Source organism: Protobothrops mucrosquamatus, unplaced genomic scaffold (assembly GCF_001527695.2).
Source record: "Protobothrops mucrosquamatus isolate PMUCROS unplaced genomic scaffold, P.Mucros_1.0 scaffold837, whole genome shotgun sequence".
NCBI classification, from domain to species: Eukaryota; Metazoa; Chordata; class Lepidosauria; order Squamata; family Viperidae; genus Protobothrops; species Protobothrops mucrosquamatus.
The window spans coordinates 426,196-451,203 of NW_015387093.1; the positions used below are offsets into that span (position 1 = coordinate 426,196).

At 36.0% G+C, this 25,008-nt stretch overlaps 1 protein-coding gene across 4 annotated transcripts; it reads right to left on the reverse strand.

Annotated features, from left to right (window-relative positions):
- Positions 1 to 1,833: 1,833 nt before the first annotated feature.
- Positions 1,834 to 19,896, reverse strand: LOC107290132 (OX-2 membrane glycoprotein). Of its 4 annotated transcripts, XM_015818985.1 has the most exons (7): positions 19,853 to 19,886; positions 17,086 to 17,127; positions 15,919 to 16,000; positions 12,833 to 13,156; positions 11,557 to 11,820; positions 10,575 to 10,688; positions 1,834 to 3,145 (listed from the first exon to the last, which is right to left on the reverse strand). In XM_015818985.1, exons 2-7 carry the CDS (start codon positions 17,107 to 17,109, stop codon positions 3,138 to 3,140), a joined length of 816 nt encoding a protein of 271 aa, XP_015674471.1. In that variant the 5' UTR covers positions 17,110 to 17,127; positions 19,853 to 19,886; the 3' UTR covers positions 1,834 to 3,137. The 4 variants fall into 4 exon arrangements, with proteins under 4 accessions (XP_015674471.1, XP_015674473.1, XP_015674472.1 ...); XM_015818987.1 differs by lacking the exon at positions 17,086 to 17,127 and having other exon boundaries at positions 1,835 to 3,145; positions 19,853 to 19,896; XM_015818986.1 differs by lacking the exons at positions 17,086 to 17,127; positions 19,853 to 19,886 and adding an exon at positions 17,169 to 17,335 and having other exon boundaries at positions 1,835 to 3,145.
- Positions 19,897 to 25,008: the final 5,112 nt, after the last annotated feature.

A 25,008-nucleotide genomic window follows, 5' to 3' on the forward strand; every position in this document is an offset into this window, starting at 1 on the left:
TATAAAATTTCTCATGCATGCTCTTTATATGCTTTTTTCATTTATTTTGTATTTATTTATTTATTTATTAAAAAAGAGGATTAAAAATCCTCCTTTTTCCTCCCTTTTTTTTTTTTTACAAAAAAGAAGATTTTTTTAATGTCAGCTAACATAATGAAATCTTTGCAGAACTTTCATTTGCATGTTTGAATACTACTGCATACATGGAGTTCAAACCCTGGAGCTAGCAAGCTGATACAAAATGTTCTAGAATATTTGGTGTGTAGCAAGCCCATATAGCAGAAAAGTAAAGCAAAATACAACTTATAACAGAGATTTTCAATACAGTTGACATACGATACAAATTCTGAACAGTTTTACTGATAGAATTCTAAAACACATCAATGAAAAATATTTGTTCTGCGTTTATGTTCCACTTTTGCAAATAAAAATGTGATATACCCAGAATGACATTGACGATAACTTGTCTCCAGATCTAGGCCAGGAAATGGAAATAATTTTTACAAAATTCACAACTTCCTGCCTTTATCACTTCAACCCATTTATACAAACTGGTGTGATTTAGAAGAAAATGATTGATTTATTCCATTAACTTAACCGCAGTACATTTACTTAGTAGGACATGCAAGATGGTAGGATGGTAGGATAGTTCATTTCTAATTCTGGATGAACATTCTAATAACAGTATTGAAGTATTTTGTTAAAATATTTTGATAGGCTTGCTGCTATAAAGATTTGTTTTCTCTGTAGATCAATGTTTTAACTATTTGTATACTCAGTGTCCAGCAGATTAGGAAAATGAGCCTTAGTGTAAAAGTTTTACAAAGTCACATCATAAATATCTTGCATTTGAATGGAACAACAACAATTTAAAACACTTTCAGTAAACTGAAATTTAATAGAGCATGACATTTTTGAAAAGAAAGTGAGAGTGTTTTTGTGCAATTACATGCAAGAGGAACTGATATTTTGGATAATAAAGTCAGTACTATTAGTAGCAGTAACATATAGAGTTACATAAAATAAAATACAACATAGTAACAATAATATATGAAGCTAAACATGATTTTAAAAGGTAAAAACACACCCAAAGCAAGCAGATGAACCTAGATGCACTATATTTACGACATCAACTTATAGCAAAGCGCTATCTAAGCCAAATATCATTGCGTGCATGTTTTCAGAAACAAAACTATTAGATTTTTGGTTTCTGTGGGTTTGGCTTTTTATTTTTGGGAGGGCATAGACTTCTATGGTAAGGAAAACTCAGTAAGTCGATGTCCAAAGCTAAATGAGAAGCCATAATGGAGTTTGTCTGGCCAAGTGCACTAGGTCAACCTATCAATTATAGGTTATTCAACAAACCAATATTTAATAAGCCATGACATAGCCCAATATTGTAAACATAATAACCGAGAAAGCACTCTCTCAAGTTCATCCAGGAATTTTTGGAACTGCATACAAATGATTTTTTATTAAATAAACGAAAGTCAGCACTTTGAATTATGTAAGCAAATATTCAGGTAATCCTCATTAGCAAATGCCTCATTTAATGACCATTCACACCTATTTACTTAGTTACTTTGTTAAGTTTTTATCCCACCTTTGTAGATAGCTCAGGGCAGTGAACATATTTAATACTCCTTCCTCTTCCTATTTTCCCCACAACAACAACACTGTGAGGTGGCTGGGGCTGAGAGTGTGTGATTGGCCCAAAATCACCCAGCCAGCTTCCACGCCCATGGTGGGACTAGAACTCACTGGTTGCTAGACCAGCACCCTAATCACTACACCAAATTGGGATCCTGATAAAAATATTACAACCAATATTTATATTTTATTAAGCCCTGCAGGTCTGTAAAGCAAAGAAAAATGAAGTAAGATTGTACCCACAGTGCAGTTTCGTTTATTGAACGGTTCACTTAAAAATCGAGTTGCTGGTCTAAGCTGTGATCACTAAATGAGAACTGTTCTTTATCTAAACTGTGAAGTATGTTTCTTTCCTCATTTCAGAACAGCCCTATAAGTTATATTACACAGAATACTGAAAGTTAACCTCAAAATATATCTGGAATTCTCTACTTAAAAGGGGGAATATTTACTTACAACGGGGAATATGTCTGATGGATGAGAACTTCTCTATTCAGTTGTCTCCTGCCTATTATAGTAGCAGCATGATTGGCTATTGTGTATTTAGCACAGAACTATGCACATCCATGTTACTAATAGGCAAGTATACTGCATGATATTTTATACAAATATTATATGGATATACTGTATGTATAAAGAAGTATTCTACAAATACTTTAGAAAAATAATGTGAGAAATACCTGTAGGACATTTGTTTATAAATAATGTACATATGCAGAATCTTTTACAAAAAAACTTCAAATAAAATTAAGTGCAGAGGTTCTATAGTTACACATATTATTAAACTGTGTCTTAGGTTAAATGTATTGTTTTCCTTACTCAGGAATAAACGAGAACAGGAAAACTGCATCTGGACAGAGGAAATTAAACTTTTGCTCCTTTTCTGAACTTAGTTTGGGTTATATTTCAAAGGATTCTTTTCTGCCAAGGAATATTATTGATGGGCTTCCAATATGGGTTGGGAACATCCATTGTAGCAAAAAATTAAAAGCTTTACCACCCATAACAGAACTGCCATGATAGAAATATAGAACAAGTTTTTTATTAAAAATTGTGCAGTTCTCTATTAAACTGTAGTAAATTTATATTTGGTTTTGTACTGGACAGGGAGAAAAGGGCAGAGAGGAAGTGAACTTTCTTTTGGCTGCCAAGGATGAATCTGATCATTGGTCCAGAGTTGATGATCTAGCCCTTCGTCCACATCTCTAGGAAATAGGAGTGATCACAATATGCCACTGAAAACTAAAAAAAATTGGTCACTATTGAAATCTTCCTTTTAACTGGGTGATTTGGTAGCTAACAGCCAATCCATTTCACTGCAACGTGAAAGGCTCAACTATGTCAACAGAGAAATGTAAGCATCTTTTTTAAGGCAAGTAGAAAAGCAGAACTTGGACCACATATTCATTTAAACTGTTGCTGGCTTGTTAATATGCATCGTTGATTGTTTTCAATTCCATAGAAAAAACTGGTGCTGGTTGAATATCTTAAAATCCTAGAAGAGAAAAACATAGTTTATATATTTCAGTTTTGTTTTGTTTCTTTCCTCTTGTTTAAAGTAAGTGGAGCTTTCTCACTTTTCTAAATCTTTTTCATCTATTTGTGTAAGCTTTTGTCTCTTGATCCTTCAGTTAAATTCCTTGTGGCTAATGATTTTTTTCTCGGTGTCTTTATTTTTCATAATATTTTTATACTACCCCAATCAGCAGTGTAAATAAACTCATCAATAAAACAAGAGCAAAAGAAATATGATTCCCTAGAGCATCATTAAAATACTAAAACATTAATAATGTTGTTTATTTTTAATTGCAAGGAACCAAAAGTTAACTGAAAATGTTATTTTCAGTGTCTTCCAGAATTCTGGAAAAGAGAGGGCCAAGGGTCCCTCTAGGGAGCAGCATGTTCCATGGTATGTAACCATCACGAAGGCATAAGAGACAAAGAACAATAATACAATTGTCCATGGTAAAAATTAAGACAAATATTGCAGACTATTATGATGCAATCGCCTGAGCATTATTTCAATTCCCACAAGCTCTCTGAAATATTATATGCTATATTCAATATCTCCAGAAAAAGTCTAAATTCCTGGAGGCAATGCCAGAGCAAAAACATAGCCATTGAAAAATAGTAACTATGAGCCTCAGCCCACCTTCTTCACAAAAATGGGAAATCACTAGAAGTTCCTCCCAAGACATTCAGATTGGTGGATCAATTCTGATGGGAGAAAGCAGCCTGAAAATATTTTAGTGGCAAGCACATAGGGCTTTATAAGTTAAAATCAATACTTTGAATTGCACCCAGAAGCAAATAATATAAAAGTCAGCAGTTGAGTTGCCTTGGCACCAAGCAACAGCCAATAAATGGGTAGTTTCATTTTGGGTCAACTAGTTTCTGAATAGTCTTCTAAGGTAATCAGCACAACATCAGCATAGCATATCTCCAAGGTACAGAATGTTTCAGCTATCTTAGCCCATGATTGGAACAACTGGTTAAAAAGAACAGATCTGCCCCCATGTGTGGGTCTTCCTTCACCTATAACAGTGATGGCGAACCTTTTAGAGACCGAGTGCTCAAACCGCAACCCAAAACCCACTTATTTATTGCAAAGTGCCAGGAATGCATCAGCATTGTGGTGAGCTTGGGGGGGGCAGGGAGGCGCCTCTGGCATGCAAAAACTGGGGGCACAAAAATGGGCCACCGTGCTGCAAGGTGCAAAAACGGCCACTGCTGCGCCGTGGGGTGCAGATACAAGGCGCTGTACCACGTAAGAACGGGGCAGGGCTAGTGAGCAGGCACTAGCCCCACCCCATTTGCAGCAGGTGCTTGCTCGTAGCCCCATGCACGCATGCACGCATGTAAAATGCTTCCCCCTCCCTTTTCTTCCAGTCCACCAATCGACAATGCTTGGTGACCTCTGCTCTACCACCTCTACTCGAGCTTGTTAGTTGGCTGCTTCGCCTCCTTTGTGCTGGGCGGGGCTTCTGCTCTGGGCGGCGGTGGCGGCCTGATGGACCTGCTGCTGGTGGCGGTGGTGCGGGTGCCAACAGAGAGGGCTGAGTGCCGCCTCTGGCACGCATGCCATAGGTTCGCCACCACTGTCCTATAATCATCTATCCAGTGCTTCCTGAAATAAATTTCTTTGTTCGTTATTATCTCAATTCTGCCCTCCCTCATCAATGATCCTAGCATTTTGTACTATTTGTTTTTCCTGGTTCTGGCCATAATATGAAGGGCACTTTTGTAGGACCACTAAGTCCAATTTATAGTCAACCATCTACCCCCCCTCAATCATAATCATTATCCAAACATCCATCTATCAATCCTCACCACAATCATGCATGCAGTTACCCACAATACTTACTTTCTACCCCACTTATACAACTTCCTAATAGCCTTCCCTCAAATTTTTACAGAACCTCTGACCTTCCTCTGCTGCTAGTGTTTTATAATATGACAGGTGTCTTCCTCTCATTTCCCCACTCAATGAATGGGCAGTACCATTCATTACTTGTCTCTCTCCGGGGGGGGGCAATTTTCAATCTACCAGTCATACTGTCAGTCTCATTAGGTATACCAGACCAAGAATCAACTCCAAAGAAGATTAAAACTACTTTTATTAATATGGGCTATAATAACATAATCTTGCAACTCTGACTGTACTACACCATCTCCCCCTTCTTATAGCCCAGTGACTATCATCATTTTCATCCCTTTTTGTTGCCTCTACCATAGTCTGAGTACAGTTTGACTCTGTCTTACATCTACTTCCACTTAGCTCATGTTTGCTCAGACCACCATCCCTTATATTACCATTAGCAATTAATCATACCAATATATTGGCAAATCAGGGTGTTTTTTTTAAGTTGAAGGCAGAAAATTGTTTTCATGTATATCTGTTTTGTTTTGTCTCTACATACCTTTATCAGCCAGGATTTTGTGAGTAGACTACTTAGAGGGCAAAATACAATGTTAAATGTTCTCAGGTTAAAATTCTAAGCAAAACTATGCTTTCATAGAATTGTGATATTATGATCAAACAGGTGTATCCTTTGTGCCACCTATATCAGGGTCCAGAAGAGATCATATAGATATCCAAGAAAAATATTCTTAAATGCTTATTTCTTGGAGCACTTCTTTCTTCAAATGTATTTGTTTTTTCTCCAAAGCCCTAATCTACTCAAAAAAGCATGTAATCTATATTTTACTAATAGCTAAGTCCCTTGTAGCCCAGATACAATGGTAATGGTATTTGATGGTATTAATGGTAGCAAATGTCAGCTGGTGCATTATCTGACTGTCTATCTTATCATTTAAACTCAACTGCATTAGCTAATTCTACTGTATTGTAAAACTACAGTAACAGCATCTTGCAAGTCTGAAAGTGAAATTCTCCTGCCATCACTTTTATAATCCAATAACCTGGAGAGCCTAAGCCTCTTGCTCTACATCAGGGGTGTCAAACTCAAATTTCACTGAGGGCCGTATCAGCATTGCGGTTGCCCTGGGGGGGCAGGTGGGTGTGGCCAGAGTGGGTGCAGCCTACTGGGTGGGCATGGATGGAGTGGGTGTGGCCTACTGGGTGGGCATGGCCAGTTCTACATCATTCATGTCAAGGGTGCCTATGGGGGTCTGGGCAGGAGTGGGATAGATCTGAGGGTCTCTGAAAGAAGGGGATGGAACTGGGGCAAGTGCCAAGATGGCCACCACAAAATTGTACATTGGCTCCCGGCTGGCCTGGGCCAGGGCCAAGGCAGCAGGGGCCATTCCCTCACTGTTTCCAGGATGGCTTCGCGGGCCACATGAAACCACTTCGCGGACCGCATCCGGCCCCCGGGCCTTGTGTTTGACATGTCTGCTCTACATTCTCTCCTTTGCAGCTGTGAACTCTGTTCTCTCTTAACCAGGGCTCTTCAAACTTGATCCTTTTATGACTTGTGGACTTCAACTCCCAGAATTCCTCAGCCAGCATAAAAGGGCCAAGTTTGAAGAGCCCTGCTCTTAACTGACTGTTCCCTAGGCAGCATCACTTTACCCCGTCTCTCGAGTTCATTCCCATGCTATTCATTCCCACATGCTGTATGACTTTGGGCTGGGGAAATAAACAGGTTTGAATCAGGTTTGGGCCTGATTAATAAGCAGGTTTGGATCCAATTAATATTTAATTAATTAATTAATTAATAAAATCTACAGAGAATCGCAGGGCTGTAGGCTAAACTGGAAAGACAATTATATGAACGTATCCAGGAAATTGCCACAGGATAAATTTGACCGGGGAGAGATTTTACTTTCAATAGCTACTGGGTAAACATCAGTAAAATAAAAGAAAGGGGCAAGGTCAGATTTCTTACTGGAGAAATACATCCTGCTTGTTACATAATGCTACTGTTTTGGAAAAGATCCCTTTCCATTTTCCATCAAAGCAAAATTTTTGAGAGTAGAAAGGGCAACTTTTGCAACTGAGTTGTAACCCTTGAATATTCTTCCCAGAATGCTACAGGGAATATAAGAAAAGGTTAGTGCAGATTGAGCAGAAAGTGAAGGGACTTGCACAAAAAATCGCTAGTTCTTCAAAACAGCATATTTTTTCCAGAGCAGTAGCTTTTTTCTCTTCCCTTTTGTATGAATGGCTCTAGCTGGCTATTTAATCGTCAGCATCTCCTCTTCCTTCTATACATTCAGAAAATGGACTTTATTAGCCTTTCTTTTCATTTTTCTACATAGGTCTTTTGTCAGGTACAAGCCAAAAGCCATTACAAAAACAAGCAAACCTCCTTGTTGAAGTGGGGAAAAAAGATAACTTTAAATTATGTGTGACTTGTTTCTTGGTCCACAAATTACATACAGCAAGCTGATTTTCAGGGCAGTTGAAATTACCATGCAGTAAAACCCTTTTTCTAATGCATCTTAGAGAAGGGATAAGGGAGCATGTGAAAATATATCTTAAGTGTCGTACATTCAAAATTCATAACAGACTGCTTTGTTTATGAAAGGAAGTTGGTATTATCTCTCCTAATGACATTTGGCTTCAAGATAAAAAAATGTGCAGGAAAACACACCCCAACATTTCCCGTCAAAGCATTCATTTGTGTAAATATGACCTTTTGAATTTCAAGATCACGCTCCAAAAAAAGCCAGACATTTCCAAACTGCCCCTAGCCCTCCAATCATCCTATCAATTTTATCAATTAAGAAAAGTTGGTGTTCAGAACATATTTTAGCAGCTTTCTGTACTGTAAACGCTCATGTTTAGAACCTCTTGTTATTCATGATTTTTTTCATAAATTCTCTAAATCGTTACCATCATTGTCATCATCATCATCATCATCATCATCATCATCATCATCATCATCATCATCATCATCATCTATTTATGGTCAAAGAACATAGAAACGAACAATAGTATGCTAAATTGAAAATTAACTATTCTGCCAGTATGAGAACTTTCCAATATAAGGACACACATACAGTATATGATAAAATAAAATAAAAAAATGTGTTTATGCCTTTGCAATCCATGAAACTCTTGTACCTTTGTTAGATAAAAAAAGTACAAGTTAAAACACTACAAAGGTAAAACTGTACAAAGTGAGATAAAAATGATGAATAAGATATTGAATCAGGGAAAAGTACTCCAGAATTGCTCAGGCTTCAAGCTGAGAGTAGTGAAGGGTGGATATGAGCCTATTATAGCAGCGTTATGAAAATATGTTAAGCCAGATCTGGGGGTTCTTCTTTACTTTAATCCAGGCTTTATCTAAAGCCAGCTTAAACATGGCCTGCAGACCAGGGAAACGTGCTGTAAACCAAGTTGCTTTGTTTTTGTTTATCTCAGCTGCCAATTATGTATGCATTATTTCAATTGTTATATATTGTTTTAAAGTATGTTTAACTGCTGTTAGCCATCCAGAGTTATGAATTTGATATGGGTGGCTAAATAAATTTAAATAATTAATAAATTAGATATTATTTGTTTTTCCCTTACGGAACTGTATCAATAAAAGTTGGGCCAGAGAATTACCCCCTAGACTGTGGGCCATACGGCAAAAGACTTCATGCTTTACACTGAAAAGTTTTATTGTTGTAGATAGATACTTATTACCCTTCCTGTTTGTGTATAAGCTATTGTGTTCCAAGTTTTTCATTCATGCAGCATATGTTTGGAAAATTGGTCTTTCCAGGACGTAGCTGACTAAAAATAAATGCCTAGATACTGAAAAACCTGCAGCTGCAAATCAATAAAATCTTTTATGCCATTATCACTGACCTGTGGATTCTTACTTTTATGCACATTCAAAAGAATTTAGATAAAATCTGTTAACATTTTAGCCAAACATTCTAACATTTTCATTCATAAATAAAAATGTGCATTCACTTCCTAGCATGCATTCAGTTTTATAAATCAAAGAACCTTTTTGAAATTCTTTAAGTTCTGCTACATCTTTTGATTTCTTCTTCTATAAATCAAAGAACCTTTTTGAAATTCTTTAAGTTCTGCTACATCTTTTGATTTCTTCTTCTTTTACCTATATTGTATTCATTTTTCTTTATTTCACTGACTCCATCAGTTCAAATCTTTTATCACTTCCTCATCATACATTCTAAGTTGTAATCTTCTGTATAATGTGTTCGTCATCACATCCAGCCCATATATATTGGTATCTGCCATCTATCATGGCTTTGTTAATCAAGATTTTCCTGTAACTCTTTTTAATAAGACACCAGATAAAGGATAATCAACCTTAGCTGCCTCTGGGTTATGTGTAATATTCCTGCTAATGGCCTGTTTTGCTGAATTTCACAAGTACAGCAAAAGCCCAGTTTTACTTGAAACATGCTAATGTTATCCTATGTAATGAAGTACACTGCAGGTCAACATACTGTTGCCCACAAGCCACCAACTAGAATGTAAGTAAGAAAATAAGTTTATTCTAGTAACCACAAGTCATAAAATAGGAATACCATGAACAAACAATAAAACAGTGAAAGTTTAAGGTAGAGTAATAAAACTATTAGATGTAAAAAAGTTGCAACAAAATAAAACCAAAGCTACAAGTAAGGGTAAGCATTTCTTTCTAAGTTTAAATGAGAACAAAAGTAGGAATTTGGTTGCTGACACTTGAAAACCTATGTGCAAGAAGATAGTTCAGTATTTCAAAGTCAGAGCCCTTGAATTCATCTGCCATTATTAATTGGGCCCTGATCTCATTGTAAACGGGACAGTGGAGAACACAATGGATAGCCCTCCAATTGTCCACCACACAAGGACAGAGGCATTGTTTACAAAATCTTTGAGACGAGTGTGCAGGAATGTTAAAGTCCTTCTGAGTGAAGCAGTGGTTGCGTTAGTGAAGCACTGAGTGTAGCACTGATGTCTACACTTTTATAATGCTGATACAAAGATTTAAAAAATGGATGGTTGTACTACAGTGGCATCTTTATTAGCATCCCTTTCAAAAAGCCAATTTCTAATATTTTCTCTCCTCCAAGATCTAAGTTCTCCTAAATATGGTAGGGAACTAGAATGCACAATCAATGTGCTTCTGAAGAAAGTTTGCATAGATGAAGCCTAAGGATTTATCTGTTCTATCCACTTGAAATGATCTCAGTCAGTGGGGTTGAAATGTCTTTTAGAAATCTCTAAAAACTTTTACCAGTTAGAACAAACAAATTCATTGAGTGGAGCTAGTATGTGTCCCAATATAGTATTATGGATTGTAATATTTTCTCAAGTATTCAGTTAATGCACATATAGGGAGTAGGATGGGGCAAATTATCCCATACTAATATCTTTGCTTGATATAATCCAAGCAGCTTTATATTCTGTAATCATATGAAGATAATTTACTATATGAAACCAAGTAGTAAAGTAGTAAAGATAAAAATGTTTGAGAAATTGTGTTTAATAAAACTGAACAATTTACCTCTATGTTTTTTCCTTTGTCGTCGCCAGCAGCATATACCCACAACAATAACCAGGATCACAAGAATCAAAGCCAATACAACTGGTATCACAGGAAAAGATTTTTTTGTACGGTCTGCATGGAAGAAAAGAGAATGTTACTGCACTGACAGTACAGAATGGATCTATATTACTGAAACTCACATTCCTCAGTCCAACCCATTAGAGCCTACAAAGAAAGTGTGTTGTGGTTGCCATTGATGAAGGACCTCCATTTGGTGAGCCCTGGGAGATGTTAAATCTGTCTATATATTGTGAAATCAAAGAATTTCTTCATGAAAATTCTTTACTTTCACAACATATAGACAGATTAAACCATAGTTTCAATTGGGAAAATGTGACAATCCTAGATCAGGGCTAATCCAAAAATGCCAGGGAATTTCTAGGAGCCTGGCACTGTGACAAATCAACCATCAATAGACACATAGACATTAACAACATCTATAGACAATGCAAAAGAGATTATCACCATGGCCAAAAAAGAACAGTGTGAATCCACCACCTCCCCACCAGCAATCAGCACCCAGATCATCATAGATTCACTCCAAGGTTAACATCAGACCAACAATCAAGTAAACAATACCCCAGTCAAGAAACTGCCAAAGAGCCAACAGGAAACAGCCCAACCAAAGAATCTCTAAGACCAGCCCCACCAACACTGACAAGGCAAGCCACCAGAATATAAACTGGTAGCAAACTGTACTCCTTACTAGCACTGATGATGTTATCTACTTTGAGTAATGAAATGTCTGCAAGAAAACAAGCAAGTTCAGAGAGCACCAAGGACCTCTCATGTCAACCCTGAACTACAAATATTCTACTTTATAAGGAAAAAAAATATTAGCAGTAATAAGATTTCCAAACACCTTCCCACATACAGATACACAGTTTTATCAGCTTTTAGAAATGGGCTGGTACTGGGCCTATCTGTTTTGTTAACGTACCTATTTCTTTTCCTAGCACCTCAATGCTTATCGTTTTTCCTCTGTGAGTAACATGGCAAGTCAGCCCTTGTTTAACATTTGACATGCTTACAAAAATGTTGCTTATGACAGATAATGTGCCATTTGGGTTTGTGATATCCTTTTCTTTCTTTTCACCTTCTGGTGGAAACCATGAAATGTTCGGTCTTGGGAAACCAGTTGCTGAACAGTTGGCACGCAAGTGATTATCAGAGATGGTGTGGTCTGTAGATGTTTTGAGATTATCTGTGACACAAATCACAAGAGCAAAATTTGATAATATAGCAATAGCAATAGCACTTAGACTTATATACCGTTCCGTAGTGCTTTATAGTACTCTCTGGGCAGTTTAAAATGTCAGCATATTGCCCTCAACAATCTGGATCTTCGTTTTACTGACCCCGGTAAGATGGAAGGCTGCATCAACCCTTCAGGATTGAACTCCAGACTGTGAATAGAGTTAGCCTGCAACACTGCATTCTAACCACTGCACCACCAGGGCTCTTATACTATAGTATAGGAGCTCAAGTGAGCAATAAAATGTGAATAAGGAAACAACTAGATCATATGTATGCTTTCAAATGGAAAGTGAACTTATGGATAGAAAATTCACATAATCACTTCTAGGTAATATCCTCAAATAGCATACAATGTACCTTTACCTCCCAGTGTGTGCTGTTCTGCAACAAAGTATAAATCAGATTTGTATCCCACAATATACTATCCTGTTAATCTAAATACAATTCTTTTCCCTCTCCAGATGCTTTGCATTTCAATTGATATCAGACCTAGATAACTTCCCAGAGATTGTTGGAGTTGCCCAGAATATTTGATTGATGCCAAATTGTTCTAAATAATATTTCTAACTTAAGCTAACTGCAAGGTATTGTGGTAAAAACCTTTGGGGGAAACTAAAAACTGCCTCTGCCTTGTATGGGTAGTAATAATTAAATATACTATAATAGAGATCAAATGCGTTGTTGCAATTGCCAAAAAAAAAAAAGTCCTCACAAAACAAAACCTCTCAAACGTCTATAAAATAAAATGAATACATATTGAGCTGTGATGTAATTTCTGTAAGATTCCACCAAGCTCTAATTTATCTTGTTAGGACTATTGATTTTTTTTCTTGCATAATTCAGCATACGATTTATTGTAATAGTGCCACATAATTCAGCATATGATTTATTGTAATCCACATTTAAAGACAAGGCTTCATCAATCCTCTTTTGAAGTTAGTTTGATTGGGCAGACTTACCATAAACAGAAAGACAAGGTTGTCCCATGACAGGCCCTACAGGAAACAAAAGAAATGCACACTTGTAGCAGCCATTATCTTCAGTGCTCACATTCGACAAATTAATTGCAGTATCTTGAAGGCTCCAAACTGTAAAATTGATTCGATCTTTGTATTTTAAAACAGTTGAACCTGTATCTTTCTTGTATGTTGCAATGTTTTCATCATTTCCATTCTTTTTTTTTTTCCATGTAACTTGGTAAATATTAGAATGTTGTAATAAAGTGCATCTCAAAGTGACATTGCCACCCAATTCCACATCTTGATTGCTTGTCATTACTGAACCTGATAAAACATAAAACAGTTAATAATCGCTAATTGTAAATGTAATTTAAATAAAAAAGCTTTCTCTTTATAAAATCTTTAATATTCTTTATAAAATCCTTTTTCTCTCTAAAAGGCATTTTAAGTAAATTATAATTCCAAACTTGCTGTGCTCATTTTAGCCATTCCTCCACATGTCTGGAAGATTAAAAGAATTGCCTATGCAAATAAGCAAACAGCTTATTTCATCTTCATTATCTCTTCATTATCTGTTCTCAGATAATGAACATCTTTATTATCTTTTCTCAGGCAGGAACAAAGTCAGTAATAGTAATAATGTATATATATAGGCCTTTCCAAAATTACAAATGATAGACAAAATATGTTGGAAAAGATTCTGAGTGGTCTATGCATGTGTAAGAATGTTAGCTGTGTAACACTTAAAATACATGATGTCCCCAATTTAATATAATGAAAGCTATTCCATAAATGTTTTCTACTAGGTTTTGAATATATTCCATAGTTTATAAATAGAGAAGCTATTGTCTCTGTTTGTAGGCTACAATTTATATTTATAGCCTATTTCTACAATCATATAGAGTTAAAGCACAGCAGAAATAGCTTCTCAATTTATAGGCTATGGAATATATTCAAAACCTAGTATAGGATATTTTGGTCTGATTCTTAGTGCTAAGTAAAATTTCCTGCTACATTTATAATGTTCCTTGCTCATCTTTATTAGACTCTTGGATTAATTTCCTCAGCACTAATATTTTTTCATCAAATCCAAGCTACGGAAGAAATGTAGACTCACAGATTCATTGGACTGAAAGGGAAAATAGAGGTCATCAAGTCCAACTTCCTGTTCAGGAATTAAAATAAAGCAGTACAAAAATATGGCTCTCACAAGCATATAAATGAAAGGGACTCTACCACTTCTCTGTTACTAGTTCTACTTATCAAATTGCTATTATTGTTATAATGGTATTTTTATGTTTCAATCAAATATGTCTCCCTATAGTTTAAACCTATTATGCCATGTCTGTAGTCTTGTTTAACCTGTAATAATATAATTCTAAAACCTGGAATGTTCCCATTCAGACATTCATGAGTTGTTGTTTTTTAGTTCATTGTTTATAACAAGATCATTCTGAATGTTTTCGATTTATAAACGTACTGGGAATGCAGATGAAGGCCATGTCACTTGTAGTGGCAATAAGATAATGGAATGATTAATAGTGTGCAAGAGAATAAACAGAATGAAGAGTTCTACCTTAGCTGGTAAAGACAATTGTTGATTCTCTGAACACATCTTAAAATGGAGAATCTCCCTAATGTCTAGTACAAGCAGAATGATTATAAGACGTCTTTTAGGCTTCTCTAAGCGTCAGAGAATGTTAGGCTTTAAATAGCTGAAATGTAAATCGATCACAGCTGTACTCTGCAAAGGTAATCTATGTTAAGTAAGCTAAATCAAAGATTCTTGAATGAAATGGGTTAAGAAGCAATGATGCACTGCTCCATCCCAAGCCAACCAAATTGTATAAATATATTGCCCAATGCTTATTAGTATATCTGTGGCCAATTCACATTGCAGGTATTTAAATTCAAAAATATTCTGACACTTCAATCAGTCTAGACACAACTTTAGCCAAAGAAATCCCAGAATAGTCTGCTTAGATGAAGTATCCTAGAAATTCTCAATTTTTAAGATGCAATCACAGGATCAACAGCTGAGCCAAAACACGTTTTTAACCTCTTCATTGTGTACATTCTCTTGTAAATAACCTATCATTTTATTTCATTACTCTACTATATGTCACAGGGCCATCGTCAACATTCCTTTCATCTGCAGGTTGAAAGTTTCAGACTATTCATGCTATAAACAATAAACTATAATAAAATATCATGGAAATGATGCAAGTTCTTGGTCTCTGAATAGTGACATATCAGATTTCGTATCTATGCTCTCACAATGTCAGTATTAGGCTGCCGTCTACTTTTAACACTCATGGCTTTCTTTGAACATTTCTTAGCATCTGAAGATGCTTATAAAGCATCTTATAAAGCACAGAAAGGTTAAATTCTAAATTCTGCCAACTAGCCATTTCAAATGTGAAAAGCACTATTGAGAAATGGCATTGCTTGTACAGCAATAATGGTGTGAAAGAATTATCAACAGGAAATATTTTCTCTGACCTCATCATAAAATATGCAAAAGAAAACCTGATAGTTCTGAAATGTTTTGGGACCAGATGCATTGGACTGATGAAACAAAAAATTGAAGTATTTAGCCATAACCAGATAGGATACATTTGAAGAGAAAAGGAATAAATTATTTGAAGAAAATAACACCTTGAGAATGGTTAAGCAGGGGAGTCGCTCTAAATATTTTGAGGATTGTGTAGCAGTCAGTAACTTAGGATACACTGCGTAGATTGAAGAAAAGATAAACTCCTCTAATTATCAACTTGTCTCAAAATCTAATTCCTAAGTTAATGAAGAAAGTGAACAATTACTGGATACTTCAGCAAAACAACAATTTGAAATGACTTTTAAAATAAAAAATAAAAAAAGAAAGAAAGAAAGAGAGAGAGAGAAGAAAGAAAGAAAGAAAGAAAGAAAGAAAGAAAGAAAGAAAGAAAGAAAGAAAGAAAGAAAGAAAGAAAGAAAGAAAGAAAGAAAACTGTAGGAAATAATATAATATGACTGTGGTAGTAACTTCTATTCATTAACATTTTTCTAATCTTAAAAATGAATTATACTTCTCAAGTTGGACGTACCCTGTGTGGAACAGAACACTACAGCTATTATGCACAAAGCCAGATCTTGCAAAGTCCATGTAGTATAAATACCCTTCATTCTCTAGAAATAGCAAAGGAAAAATAAATTAGTAAAACATTTTTTTACCATTTTTTTTTCATTTTGAATATAATGAAAGGAGATGATGTACCAATTATAGGGCCAGAAGAGAAATTTTTATGTCTAAAGAACATAACACAGAGAAGGTGACATCTCATCTTACATATTTCATACATACAAATATTATTAAAACTGGTGAAAAAATGGAAACCTTTCTGAAAGCACACAAATAAAGAATTCAAACCCACTGAATTACCTGGCTTGTTTTATAGTATTAGAAGCAACAGAATGCACCACACCACACTCTCATACTTGTGCAGTGATATGCAGTACAATTCTATGTAACAGCAAGTGTGATTTTCATGGATTGTTGGATTTTCTAAATGAAGTGGTCTGTATATCTATATGTATGAGTAAAAAAAAGGAAAATGCACAGTGCATCGAGATGGAATTGACCTTTAGCTGATAAAAAGAGACAGGGGAACCCAAATACTATGATTCAAGTTGATTCGGTACCCAAACACAAGACATCATCACCATCACCATCATCATCATCATCACACTTAAATAATATCACTTCCATTCTTAAACTTTAATACAGTTAAAAGCCCCCCCTCAAATCTTTGCTTTTCAATTTTTGCAATTGTGATTTAATTCTACAGATCCTCCAGTGAGCTACTTTGCATCATTAAATACCTCAGTGGAAAGCAAGCACAACTAAAAAACTTCAAGGGATCCTTAAAGCAGCTCCCTCAAGCTTTGAAGCATCTGTGGCTGCTTTGTGGTACAGATCCAGAGGGGGACATCATTTGCGAACCAAGTGCCTACCGAAGGATTTGCGCAACCCCATTAATTTGTATTTATTTATTTATGTACTGCTACCTACCTTGAACATATCTTTGCAGAAAAGCAGGCTATATTAACAATGAAATAATTAATTAACCACCACTCCAGCAATGTGTAGTCTAAGTCACTTTGTATAATTTAATTAAATCCAAAAGAAAAACAACATGAAAGTCCCACATTATTTTTGTCCATTTCAGATTGGGAACATCAGCAGTGAAAGAAATCAAAATCAAAAAAAGTACCGTAGTAGTAGCATGCAGCACCATCTCCAACGAAACAGTAAGCTAAACAAAAACAAAACAAAAACAAAATAAAACAAACCCACCATCAAGTTCAATTGAAAAGTTCTCAGGCACAATGAGAATCACGGAAGGCTCTTTTTGCAAGTATAAAGCTTCTCAAATGCATTAGAAAATCTTCTCAAGTGCTCTGAGAAAAAACGGAAGCCTCTTTTGCTGGACTAAAGCTTCTGAGGAAGTACAAGGCATACTTTGGCACAGTGCTTAACTTTTCTTCATTCCTGAAGATTTCCTGGCTTCCCCAGTTTCTCTCTCTCTCTCTCTCTCTCTCTCACACACACACACACACAGTTGGACACGGACAAAAAAAAATACATTAGTTTCTGGTGGATTGCAATGTTAATATATCACCTCTCCTTAATACTCCCTTTAATTACACCAGTGCAAATTATCAAACAGAGTATCAATGATCACACACACACACACACACAAACACACATACACATATACTGTATATCATATGCATGCATATATGTATGTATATGTGTGCGTGCATGAAATATACATATATATTTGATTTGTTTGATTTTTGCACTGATGGCAATTAAGGGGAGATGTCAAAGTAACATTCCAATTCCCCAAAAGCTGGATGGCTATCTAAGACTAAAGTGGATTCTGAATGAACTGTATTTTATATGAGGTGCCTGGCTAGGAATTACTGTTGCAATATACAAAAAATCCCAGTCATAAACGCAATAGCCAATACTAAACTATGTAAAAATGACTGACAGTGAGGGCTGGAGAGAATGTGTACACAAAACACAGTCATGTACACAAGAGTCAATACTGAAAATACATACGACATGCTCACAGAACGTTACAGAACAGCTGGCTATGCAAATGTATATTTTGTTTCAGTGTGAAAAAGCATAGAGTGGGAAGAGAATTCTGTAGATTATTATCTCAGGCCAAGATATATTGGAAAATATATCTTGAATATTCATTGTTGGACTAGGAACACAGAAAAATACATCAAACAGGGGAAAAGTAAAGGGACATATGATTACATATGATAATATAGATAATCCATAAATATCTGGATAATTCATTATGTAACTGGAAAGACATCAAAAATTCATCTGGAATTTCCAAAATTGATCTAGAAATATTCAAGGGTAAACATAAGCACTTCAGACCTGATTTATTCGTATTTCATCATTTTTTAAAATTCCTTGAAAATTATTTTCCCCAAGAGTTTGAAGATTTTTTTTAAAAAAAACTGAGAAGAAATGTTCAACAATTGCCAAATAAGACTTGAGTTCTTACAACTGATACTTTCTGATTATAACGTAATCCCACTAAAATAGCATATGCCTTTGATTCAGCGTCTGAAAATTCTTGAAGAATGGGCTTGGTGAAATAAGAATTGTTATAACAACTTGACATGGGAAGAAAAAGTGTCATATGGAAAAAAAATGACAGGATACAGATGGAAGCAACTGGGAGTGGAATAATAAGAAATAGTGGAAGAAAAATATTTATCAAAAGAAAAACAGAAATGGTTTTTTTCCCTGCTTTTAAGGTCAATGGAAATACGTCAGTGCAACAATGAAGTGAATTGCCTTAAAGAGGTCCAGTGCCCACAAGAGATAGGCAAAAGTAATAAGAAAAAAGAAACCATAAAAGTAAATTTATTATTCATATCTCTTTATTAGAAATAATTTACACCACTTCATTCTAGAAAGTCCCAAAGTGGTTTAAAAACTGCAGAGCAATTCTAAAATACAATAAGAAGAGGTTGAAAATGATGAACACAATAAAAGCAGGATGCAGTCTATCCATTCCAAGAGTAGTATCAGGAGAATTAATGACTGAAGAAAACCAGTGAAATAGGATTATTTTTTAAAAAAGAGAGAAAGAGAGAGAGAACAAAATTGAGGCTTTGTACACTGTACCAGGAATGTCATCTCAAAGCAGAAGGCCCATCTCCGGGTCCCCCACCAAGTGGGAATCTTCCCCCAGGATAGTAAATGCCTCTGTGGCTGATGTCATTGGAGACACAGTTTGAGGTAACCCTGAATGGTTTAGACTAGAGCTACAAAGATAAATATCAGTACTGTGATTATGGCTTAATGTCAGACTACTTCTAATTCTCAGTTCACAGGGTTACACAAGAAGATACTGGGATTAATGGAATCAAAAGCTGGTGAAAGATCGAGTAATAGAAACAAAGTTGTCTATATGTTTTAAATCCATTAGGTTAACTAAAGACAATATTTCATATAAGCAGACCAGAATCCAATCTGGAGTGAATCTAAATAATCAATATCTTCCAAGAATACATATAGTTAGAATGCCATGATTCTTTCAGTCATTTTGATCAGAAAGGAGCATTTGTCATTTAGCAATAGTTATTACAATCTTCTAGATCCAGGAGTTTAGTTTTATTTTTTCCTATGTACTACATTTGAAATTAGAAGTTTCTTGGAGCAGGGATCTATATTCTGCAAGGGCTGTAGGATTCACTATTGTCATAATCAATAAACATAAAACCAGCTGTTCACGAACATCATAACAGAGCAATAGCTCTAGTCTATTTGCTTAAAACACATATAATAAAAGATATTAACCTTGTTTACTCTTGAGAGAGAATTCCTAATGCACACATTCATTCCAATGCACAAATCCATCTTTAGACAGCTCGTATCTTTAGTTTCTTTCTGCACAACCAATTGACCAATATTACTTCCCTGATGCTGCACACGCTTACCTTCAGTTACAGATTCCTCTAGTGGGGAAAAGGAGAAGGCACCCAAGTAAAGCTGCTCTGTCCAGTTAAATAGTGAACTGTGATTTTAAAAAAAGCTTAGAATGCTCCTCCTACTCTTCAAATCCTTATGGAGGGGGTATCTCAAATCATTATTATTTTACTCAGAACAGCTGGAAAATAACTTGTTACTAAAACTGGTTGGATAAATGTTCTCAGCCGATAATCCCCAAAAGAAGCTAATTATCTAAATAAACCAAATAATTTTGTCCTAAATAATCCTTGTTGACCCATGTTGTGAACTGCAAATCGTTTAAAATACAGAAAGATCTGGTGTGATTTCTGCTTTCATCAAAATGTTAAGTGGTAATTTGTTTGGGTAAATTTATCAAGAAATGTCAAACAGTACAGTAGGATACCGAGGATGTGCTTAGTACATAGACCAGTGATTATTTGAAGATTCTTGCTGAAAATATGTAGCCTTTTCAGGAAGTTGATGAAGTGGAACAAACAGGGTTTTGAAAAGAAAGTTACGTACAGATCATTGTTTTCAACTCTGCCATTTAATAATGAGAAACCCAGGAGCAAACTATTTTTAAGTGGTTTGCAAAGGTTTAAAGGTCATCTATTTCTAAATTTCTGATATGATTGTAAAAGAAATTGGCAGAAATTGCAACAGGTACACAAATTAAACCAGAATTATTTTCACTATACATAGTTATGATGTAAAATATTTGGAACACTTTACTGAATGAGGTCAAAGAATAAATGATTCAAGTAAAATTGCTTCCAGGCACCACTTCCAGGTATCCAGGTTTCATTAGATCAGGCATGTCAAACTCGCAACGTCATGTGACGTTGCGCAACATATCGGGCCAGTTTTGCCATTGCCAGCAATGGGGTGGGCGCGGCTTCCACATGACACGTCCGGCCTGCGGGCCTGCAGTTTGACACCCCTGCATTAGATGAAGCAGCAGAATAATAATCTGATCCAGTATGTGAAATCTTAATTAAATCTTGAGAAATTTAGTGGGACTTACTGTAGTTATTTATGATTTATTTATTACAAGTTCATCTGTGTTGTTTTCAGACATTGTTATAGCAATCTCAAGAAAGTCTGACAAATGAGCTTTTGAAAACTAATAAAGACATTGAAAAGATGTGATTTTAAACTAATCTGACACCACCACATTTATTAGTATGATTTTACCAGATTCTGGACCTGAAAAATAGGACTTGGAGACCTAACATGACTCAATGCTATTAGTTATCCACCCTGCTTTAATGGATTATTCTGAACTTTAGAAAAAAATGTATTTTCCAAAATAGCCCAAACTTCCTTATATCTTAGTGGCTAAAACTTGAAAAAATTGCTTTTAAAAATTTTACAACCATTTCAGAGTATTAATTTATTTTAGCCAGCAGACACATTCAGGATGTTATAACATTTTAAAGTTTTATCAATTATGTTTGTATGCATTTTTAAGGATAAGAAGTGAGCCTGTTTCTCTTGTGTTCTCTTTCTTTTTCCACATATACACACTGATGTCTTTAACACACATCTGTCTATATATTATCTCTCTTGAACTGTTAACATGTTGATATGTAATGGGGGAAAAACAAGAGAGTCTGATAAGAATATTCCCTCCCATTTCTATCAAACTTCAAGTACTCTGTTATGAAAAATGATGCAGGCAGAGTGATCTCAACACTAGATGGCAGCATACAATCTTACCATTAAGAGTTACTGCACTTGTTAATAAAGTTAATAAAGACCAATGACATGCAGATATTCTGATTACTTGAGGTAATATTAGCAACAACACATAATTAAGATCTGACACTAACCTCAAACACTTGTGTCCCAACATTAAGAACAGGTAGCCAGCTGGATAGACATTTTCATAAACACCTTTCCCTGACTGGAAAAAAAAAGTCTGTAATACTAAAACAAAGAAAACTTCAGAATTGAAGAAGCTTCTCGAATAAGAAGCGAAACATCTTCAAGGAAAACAAAGTCCAGTTGCCTTTGAAAAAGCACCTTTGATTAAAAACAAAGATGCAGAGTTATGTCCTTAAAAGATCATTTACTTCGCAGATTGTGTATGTGTGTGTGTGTTTGAGATTGCATTGTAGCAAATTAAAATGCATTGATCTGTTATGTCGTCAGAGCAAGGCGGTTTGGTCTAGTGGTTACTGTACCTCCCAGTGGAAACTGGGAGACTGTGAGTTCTAGTTCCACTTTGCATGAAAAACTGCTGGGTGACTGGGTTAGTCACTCACTCTCAACCCAACCCACCTCACAGAGTTATTGTAGGGAAAATAGGAGGCACAAGGGGTATTAAGTATGCCACCTTGGCTTATTTATAAAAATAATAAAGGCAGGAAATAAATAACAAACTGCCTGAGCAATTTGCTTTACATAAGAAGTCATATCCCTACAAGGTAAGGTATTAGGGTTTGTCTATTGTTTAGTTAGTTTACCAGGGTCATCAAAGATTGTAATTTATCAATAATTTCTGAGATTACAGGTAGTTCTCAATTTACAACAGTTCGTTTAGTGACTGTTCAAAGTTACAACACCACTGAAAAAGTGAATTGTGAGTCTTTTTCACACTTATGACCATTGCAGCATCACATTGGCCACATGATTAAAATTGAGACATTTAGCAACTGACTCACGTTTATGATGGTTGAAGTGTCCCGGGGGTTGACCTTCTGACAAGTAAAGTCAATGGGGAAGCCAGATTCACTTAACAACCATGTTACTAACTTAATAACTGCAGTGATTACTTAACAACTGTGGCAAGAAAGGTCATAGAATAGAGCAAAACTGACTTAACAACTTTCTCGCTTAGCATCAGAAATGTTAGTTTCAACTGTAGACGTAAATCACAGACTACTCTACTTTGCTGCTTTAATCCAGAATGAAAGGTCTGAACTAGGCATGTATTAATACTTCTCTGTACTGGGTTGGAATTCCCATCTAATTCCTTAGGTCATAGGTGAAACTTGCGTAATAAAATCAATATAAATATTCAATACCATGCAGACATGTACAAAGAAGACATGTACAAAACAAGCAAAAGCTGATGTCATTTAAGAAAAAAAGCAGAATTTTGTTACCATCCATCAGTTCATAGGTGTCAAACTCGATCGCGTCATGTGATGTATCATGATGTATCGTGATATTTTTTGCCTTTGCGGAGCCAGGGTGGGCGTGGCCTATGCATGACGCATCCGGCCCATGGGCTGCCAGTTTGACACCCCCGCCCTAGGTGGAATGCCCAATATTAAAAAAATATGCTAAAGCCCTGATTTAAGAAGTCACAATGGTCTGATTTTAAAAACTATGGGCTGATGGGCAATATTCCAAATGTAGCTGCAGTGCTAAAATAAAATTTGTCCTGCAGCTCCAGGAATTGTTGGTGAACTCACTGTAGCAAGCAGATAATCTTGAACATTCTGATAAATAATACCTAGCAGAAGGAAATAGGGTAGTGCAGCCCTGCTCGTATTTTGGTAGCTTAAAACTGTTGTTGCAAGTGTTGACCACAATGTTTTTAGCAGAGATGGAGCAGGAGGTAAGAAGTACCAGTTTGTGTTGGTTCCATTTTTTATATCTCTGAGTGCGATCGGAGAGGGTTTCCTTAGTGAATCCTGCAGTTATACCTTAATTTTCCTGTTGTTTTTAAATGAAAGCCTGAGGGGGGAAAAACCACTGGAAAGGATTATAAGGGTTTGGTATTGCTCCAAATATGCTATTGGTAAAATCATCTGCATTTCCCTTTCATGTAAGCTCAGGTTGGCTTTTTTTTTTTTAAGGAGGACTTTTAGAACTCAAATGGGCAAGTGTTACAGAAAGAAGAAATGTTTGATGGGAGAGTTTTTAATTTATCCATTTATTACTTTACAGGTAGTCTTTAACTTAGAACAGTTCATTTAGTGGTCGTCCAAAGTTACAATAACACTGAAAAAAATAACTTACAACCGTTTTTCACACTTACAGCCATTGCAGCATCCCATGGTCATGTGATGAAAATTCAGACGCTTGACAACTGAGCTGGGATCGTGGGATCACCTTTTTCGACCTTCTGACAAGCAAAGGCAATGGGGAAGCCAGATTCACTTAACAGCCCTTTTACTGACTTTTCATCTAACTGTGGCAAGACATTTTGTAAAATAGGGCAAAACTCACTTAAGAAATGTTTCACTTAGCAACAGAAATTTGGGGCTCAGTGGTGGTTGTATGTCGAGGACCACCTGTATTTAATCTATTTCTCAGGTGCATCCACTGCCAAAGCCACCTAGGCAACATACATGATAAGAAATGGCTAAAACAGAATCAAAAATTCTTACTTGGGGAACTGACAGTACCATGGAAGGCGCCCCAAGGGAAGTTACAAGACACTGTGCCCCAAGGCCAGGCTTTCCTGGAATTTTAAATATTGATGTTTTCTATTTGTTTTCAGCTATGTCATATACACATCCAAACTGTATTATTATTTTTTAAAGTATTTATAGCAGAATTGAATCTGCATGGATTTTAGAGGAATGCTATTCCACAGGACAGGGACTTCCATTCAGTTCAGGAGAGGGAGAAGAGGGAGAGGAAGAGACAAGGAACTGGAGACACTGCTGATTGCTGCTGCAAGTTGTTGCTGGTTGTCCACTGCATGTGATTGGAGCATGGCCTTTGGAAGTCATAAATGTGAAGATTGGTGGTAAATTTACAGCTTCATCCCTGTTATAACTGTGAATGGTTGATAAACAAAGCAAATGCTAAACGAGGAATGAAAGATTCTGCTAATATAGCCTTACAAGAAAGTAGAATTAGTTCATCTCGTCATGTTTCCCATCTGGTTTATCTGGGAGAGCTGACATCAATCTTGATAGTACAAATTTCCTGCCCCCACTTTTAACCGCTTGATCAATTAGGGCAGGTCCTTCCTAACTTCCTTTTTTTGTCCGTTAAGCCACTAGGGGCTCCTGCCTCTTTTATCTGATTGTTTCCTAGGCAACACCTCGTCCCCTTGTTCCCTGAGGTCATCCACACATTCCATCACACATTATGTGAGCACAGCAGATCGGATCTGTTGATCTGTGCTTATAATTTAGTATTTTGTGGGAACCAGCCTTAGAATCATGCAGAAACTTAG

Bases quoted from the DNA above. Each gene is read 5' to 3' on its own strand.
- LOC107290132 (XM_015818985.1), bottom strand. From the start codon at position 17,109: ATGGTGCTGCATGCTACTACTACG. The intron at 13,157-15,918 runs GTACGTCCAACT...ATGTTTTATCAG, and splicing joins AGTGTTCTGTTCCACACAGG to GTTCAGTAATGACAAGCAAT. The intron at 11,821-12,832 runs GTAAGTCTGCCC...TTTGTGTCACAG, and splicing joins ACCTTGTCTTTCTGTTTATG to ATAATCTCAAAACATCTACA.